This window comes from Sinocyclocheilus anshuiensis, unplaced genomic scaffold (assembly GCF_001515605.1).
Source record: "Sinocyclocheilus anshuiensis isolate Anshui unplaced genomic scaffold, SAMN03320099.WGS_v1.1 scaffold402, whole genome shotgun sequence".
In the NCBI taxonomy this organism is placed as follows: domain Eukaryota; kingdom Metazoa; phylum Chordata; class Actinopteri; order Cypriniformes; family Cyprinidae; genus Sinocyclocheilus; species Sinocyclocheilus anshuiensis.
This window is the reverse complement of record NW_015542375.1, coordinates 794,671-800,896: the sequence shown is the minus strand read 5'-3', so window position 1 is coordinate 800,896 and position 6,226 is coordinate 794,671. Positions and strand designations below refer to the sequence as shown.

The 6,226-nt window shown below is 35.1% G+C and overlaps 1 protein-coding gene across 4 annotated transcripts in view; it reads right to left on the bottom strand.

Annotated features, from left to right (window-relative positions):
* Positions 1 to 1,524: 1,524 nt before the first annotated feature.
* The window catches only part of LOC107692258 (protein FAM131A-like), a 40,605-nt gene continuing 35,903 nt past the window's right edge, over positions 1,525 to 6,226 (bottom strand). For all 4 annotated transcript variants that reach the window (XM_016491219.1, XM_016491220.1, XM_016491221.1 and 1 more), the window contains 2 exons: positions 5,158 to 5,289; positions 1,525 to 3,208 (listed from right to left, as the gene is read on the bottom strand). In XM_016491219.1, coding sequence (XP_016346705.1) covers positions 2,697 to 3,208; positions 5,158 to 5,289 — 644 coding nt within the window. In that variant the 3' untranslated portion in view covers positions 1,525 to 2,696. The remainder of the gene's footprint in view (positions 3,209 to 5,157; positions 5,290 to 6,226) is intronic.

Here is a 6,226-nt window from a genome sequence, read left to right as displayed (position 1 = left end):
TATATATATATATATACACACACACACATACATACACATATTTATTGCGGTGTTGCTTGTTTCCATCATGGTGTTTTTGTATTTGTGTTTAATAATTTCAATACTTAGACTCTAACTATCAGTTACAATAACTCAGGTCACTAAAAAAAAAGCAGTGGAATCAAGACAAATATCACTCTTAAAATCAAACACATGACATCTTTAGCCAGTAATATTCTCATCTGCACACGAGCAGCTGTGTCTCTTTGTACGACTGCTGTTGCTATGGAAATACTGGATAAGACAGGAAGTGGCTGGGCTGTAGGGGGGAAGTGATGTAACGAGGTTTGGATGGTGCAGTCTGGCATTTGGACATTGTTTACAGCAACCAAAACACAATCTGAGCCCAGATCGGAGTACCATTCATGAAAAGAATTGAATTCCAGTCGTTCCAAACCTGTATGACTTTCTTTCTTCAGTGGAGGGGGAAAAAAAGGAGAAACACTGCAGAGTATTTCACAGTATTTATTCATATTTTTAATTCGATTAATTTTAATAATTTCAGTTTAAGTTTTAGTCATTTTTTTGTGCTTTTGTCATTTTTATTTTTATTTTAGTTTTCTATTTAGCTGTAATTCATAATTTATTTTGCTATTAGATATAATTTATGTTTAGTTCAGTTTAATGTTTACTAATTTTAGTACTTAAACTTAAATGAAAATCAGAAATAATATCTTAGATACTTACGTTTTTTTTACATAAAATTTACATTTTATTTTATTTCAGCTTTATTTCAGTTAACAATAAATTTTTTTATGGTTTTACAGTTAACAACAACAACACTGGCTTAATCACAAATAAAAACCAAACCAACAAAATATTATTTAATTTCAGCTAGTTCCCAAGGCAACATTTTTCCATTTTCATTGTTTATCTTGATGTACTAACTAACTGAAATAAACATGAATAAACTATATAGACATTAAAAAAATAACAAATGAAAATAAAATTAAATAAAAAATAACAACAAAATTACTAAAAACCTAAAACTAAAATGAAAACAAAATAGAGCTCAATTCAAAATCTTAACTATAAAAGTAAATAAATTATATTAAAATACTAGTTGGCATTTCAGTTAATGACATATTTGTTTAATATATTATGACATTTTCATGGTGGATTTGGAGTTTAATGTACTGTGTGTGTGCATTAGATATACTGTATATATGTGTGTGTATATAAGTATGATTGTGTGCATATGAGCGTGTGTGTGTGTGTCTGTATATGAGAGAGAGTGTGTGTGTGTGTGTGTGTGTGTGTGTGTGTGTGTGTGTACTAATTAGATTGTCAAAACTGTCTGATTGACTATAACCCATAATTTCTTGGTGAATCGTGGATCTCCATGGTAACACTGGAACATCTGAGAACAAAAGTGGCCCTTATAGAAAAACAGAGAGTGCTTGAAATTTACCGAACGCAAAATCAGGACGAGCGACAGTAACACAATTACACAGAGACAAAGAAAGAAAAAGGGCCGTTCATTTAGTTTTCACATTAGTATTATTTTTTCCTGATGTAGACAATATCACACAGTGATAATTCAGAGACAGAAAGAGAGAAATAAAGCAATAAACAAGCATCTTGTGAACAAACCACAGCATTACTCACTTACTCCGAATTCACCGCAAAAACCACACGTACAAAAATAGAGCAACTCTCCCAAAGTCCTTCAAACTGACCCACATTTATGATTCACCAACACTGGATCAACTCCGAAACATTCATTGTGTCCGTCTGAGGACAAAAATGCTTTAAAACAGGCAAAAACAAACATTCCATTCAATAATATAATCAAAATTTATAATAATAATAGAAAAACAGCATAACTTGATCGTCGGTATTCTTACGCATTCTATGTCATGGTATAAACATTCGGGATTCGTGCTTCTCTTCGTAAACGACGTTTTTGACGTAATCAGCAAGCCATGCCAACCAGGGACCAGGGAACAGGCATCCTGTGATCAAGACCCAGAATGCAATGGGGCCTGACGTCACATGAGGACCGGGAATACACAACAGCCAAATCCACAAACCGTGCGAAACAACTGGATGTCCAGGACTTCGCGCTCAGTCTGGCACTTGCGCGACACATGCATGATAATAAGGGCGACGTCAGTCTTGCGTTCCTCCGTTTAGTTTGTCAAGATGCATTTTTTCGTGAGCCTGAGAACGAAAGATTCAGTGTTTTCCAAAAGAGAAGAGCAACTGGCGCCCAAAATGCAAATAAGTGGTTGGAGCCCGAATGCAAACCAAAGGGTGGAGTCTGAATGCCAATAAGTGGGTGGAGCCCATATGCAAACCAACAGGCGTAGTCCAAATGCAAATAAGTGGGCGAAGCCTGAATGCAAACAGTGGGTGGAGTCTGAATGCAAACAAGTGGGTGGAGCCCGAATGCAAACCAAGGGGTGAAGTCTGAATGCAAATAAGTGGGTGGAGCACATATGCAAATTAACAGGCGGAGTCCGAATGCAAATAAGTGGGTGGAGCCCAAATGCAAACCAATGGATGGAGTCTGAATGCAAACAAGTGGGTGGAACCCATATGCTAATCAACAGGCGGAGTCCGAATGCAAATAAGTGGGCGGAGCCTGAATGCAAATCAAAGGGTGGAGTCCGAATGCAAATTAGTGGGTGGAGTCCAAAAGAAACATGCACCGTTCACGGTTCTTCTCGCTCTTCTTCCTCCACATCTTCCTCGTCGAGCGAGACTATGCCGGACGAAGCCACATCCGACACCTTCCTCTGCGTGGAATATTCCGGCGGAAGGCAGACTCCGCCCCCGCAGTCCTTACAAGGCGTGTCCTCGTCTTCGAACGTCTCGGAAAACATTTCCAAGCAGCAGGGGGAGTGGCCTCGCCTGTGCCCCACCCTGTGTAGGCGGGATAACAGTAGCTCCTCCCCTCCCTGAAGAGCACCGAGGATCTTGGCGGTGAGGTCGGCTGCAGGCGTGTCCGTGTGACGCCTGAGATCCCGAAGCAACGGGTGTCTCTCGTCCAAACTGCACATGCTGGAGCAGAGCGTGTCCGACGGTGACCCCGGCGACCCCACGGGAGGTGAAAGGTCAGCACCCACACCGCTCTCCGCCTCGCACAGGCCACGCCCCCGCAGGTGAGTCTGACACACCCGAGTGTGCAGGAGATCCCGCAGGTAATGAGGGTACGAGGACAGATCTGAGAGGAGACCACAGGTGCGTTAGAATCACAGCAACAAATCAATACTTCAATCAAGGATATTTACTTATTTTTACTGGAAAACAAGATTAATTTACTACAGAAGCAACATAGTAAGACAGATAATCTATTTTGAGCATGTTTTTCCTCACCCAACTGGCAAATTGTTTTTTCTTTTTTGTTTTAACCTAATTAAAAAGTTATAGTTAGGCTTAAAATAAAATTAATAAGTGTAATCTGTGAATATATAATACAGGAAAAAAAATAAACAAAAAGTATATATGAATATATGAATACAACAGGAAAAATGAAATATCTGCAAAATATGCTTACAAAATGTATATATAAAAATTTTAAAAAGTTAAAATATTTTTGTATGAAATAATATGAAAATATATATGCGCGTGTGTGTGTAATTTTATTTTCTTGGTTTTTATTTATGTATCTGTTTGTTAATTCATTCACTTATTTATTAATTATTATAAATAAATTTTATAAATATATAATTTTTTATAAATAAATGAATTATACATACACATACATATAATTAATCATATTATTAATATTATCAATAATTACTAGTTATTAATTGCATGTATGTGTGTGTGTGTATATAGTAATAATAAATAAATGCATGAATGTACTAACACATGAATAAACATAAAAAGTAAAAAAAAAAACACCAAGAAAATACATTAAAATATCTAAAATGAGTACATATTTATATATATATAGTATACATAAATTATAAATAGTTTATGCCAATTATATTTAATTTAATTTAATTAATTCATTAATTTTAATTTAATTATTATTTAAATTATGTTTTATTTAATTATTATTTATTTATGTTGCATTATGTTATTTTAATGGAAGTAACATGCCAGTCACTTCAGTGTTTTTTTCCCTTCACCATCATTTGGCTGAGAGTTCCTGTTTTCCAGAACGGTGGTAATATATTAAAGATCAAGACAGTCGTGCCGCAGCAGCGTTTGGCCTTTAACAGTTCACTGGTGCTGGAAGCGCGTCGTAACACGTCTGATTAAAACAGTGTAAACCTGCAAACTCTAGCTGTACAAGAGATGAGCAACTTCATTCCCTCCACTCTCTCTCTCTACAGTCTGCCGCAGCAGAACACATTAAACTTGCAGGAGAAATGAATGCTGGGATATCAAATAGCACCGGAGAGCAAAACGAGAGAGAAAGAGAAAGAGAGAGATGTTTTCTAAATGAAAGTAGGGCACTAGGACAGTAACGTCTGTGCTGCGATTCTGCGTTCAGTTTCATGGGGAGAGAAAATGAAAAATAGATAAAAGGAAGAAAGAAAGAACGAATATACAGAGAAGCTGCAATTATATCTGTGCTGACAAAAGAATAATGTTTTGAGAAGAATGTGCAATGACTAATTTCACATGCTTATAAATACATTTTAATAATAATCATAATGTTTATCTATAAATCTATCTATAATTATAAAATAATTATAACTATATCAATATCTATAATTATGTGAACAAATTATGAATAAATATATATAATAAAAATAATATAGAAATATAATAAAATAACAAAAATATTTTACACAGCATAGAATCATTATAATATAAATGAGTAATGCTATGATTTCTAGTATTATAATTATACATTTATATTGCAATTTATTATAAATAATTCAATGTGAAATTGCTAAATAAATGCAATACACATGCACAGTATACTGACACACAACAACAGCATCAGCACACAAAATCGCCATTTCAGAACTTAATTACCCTTTATTTTATACCACGACATGAATAATGATTAAAGTAGATGCTATAATACAAATCACTACATCCATTAATACTATTGAAATAAATAGCAACTTGGTGCATCATTAAAGAAATTAAGAATCTGTTTTATCGTGTGTGTGTGTGTGTGTGTGTGTGCGTGTGCATGTGTGTGTGTACCTGTGCTCTGTGTAACGGGCTCGTTTGCAGGTAGAAAATCTTCGTCATAAGAATCGTCATTAGACTCGTCACCATCCACTGAAGACCAGGCACGAAGCTTTGCCTCCGCGATGGCAAACTGCTCTGCCACTCCTGATTAAAAAAAAAACAAAACACAATAAATGACATTACATACTTCACACAACATATCTACATCAGATTTACACTAGATCACACACTACGGTCATTTGATCAAATGTAGCAGAGGGTGTGATGCGTCGCCGTGGATACAGGATGACAGTTCTTATTGGCTGCCACAGAGACCACGTTTGATTGACAGGTCATTTGAAACGGAACTACCTAGATGTGCAATGATGACGACATCACAGCAGTGTCACACACACACACACACACACACACACACACACACATACACACACACGACTGGGTTAGAGAGCCAATTAGCTAATTAAAGCTCTCTCTCTGTATCTTAATTTATTGACAGGACACAAATGTTTTTTTTTTTTTATTTACCACAGACACACTTGTAGCATATCTGCATACAGTGAAAAATTGCAATATATACAATAAAATAAAGTAAAAATAGTGCAAGCTGAGATATAAACAATTAAAATGTGCAAAATAAAATAAAATAGTAAAAGAAAAATAACTTAAATCTCAATATGTTCAAATAAATAATACAATTAATTTAATAAATACTATTTAAAATAAATAAAACAGCAAATAAAACCTCAATGAAAAAAAATACAATAAAGCAAAATAATTAAAATCTCAGTAAGTGCAAAACAAAATTATAACAAATTCAATCAAATTAAATCAAAATAACTGTCACCGTCCCACCTGTGGGACGCTTGGCACTCTTTTTTGTTGTCGTCCTTTTTCTCAATCAAATCTTTTAGTAATCATCATGAAGCATATATCATTTGAAAGCTTAGAAGCCCAAGATTCATCCTGTGAAAACCATTTTGAAATCGGACATTGCGTTACCATGGAAATGGTACTTTAAAATATTTTGGCGGTCTCCTCCCCCTTAGTGCGCAGTGTCAAGTGTCATATTACAAAATGCATT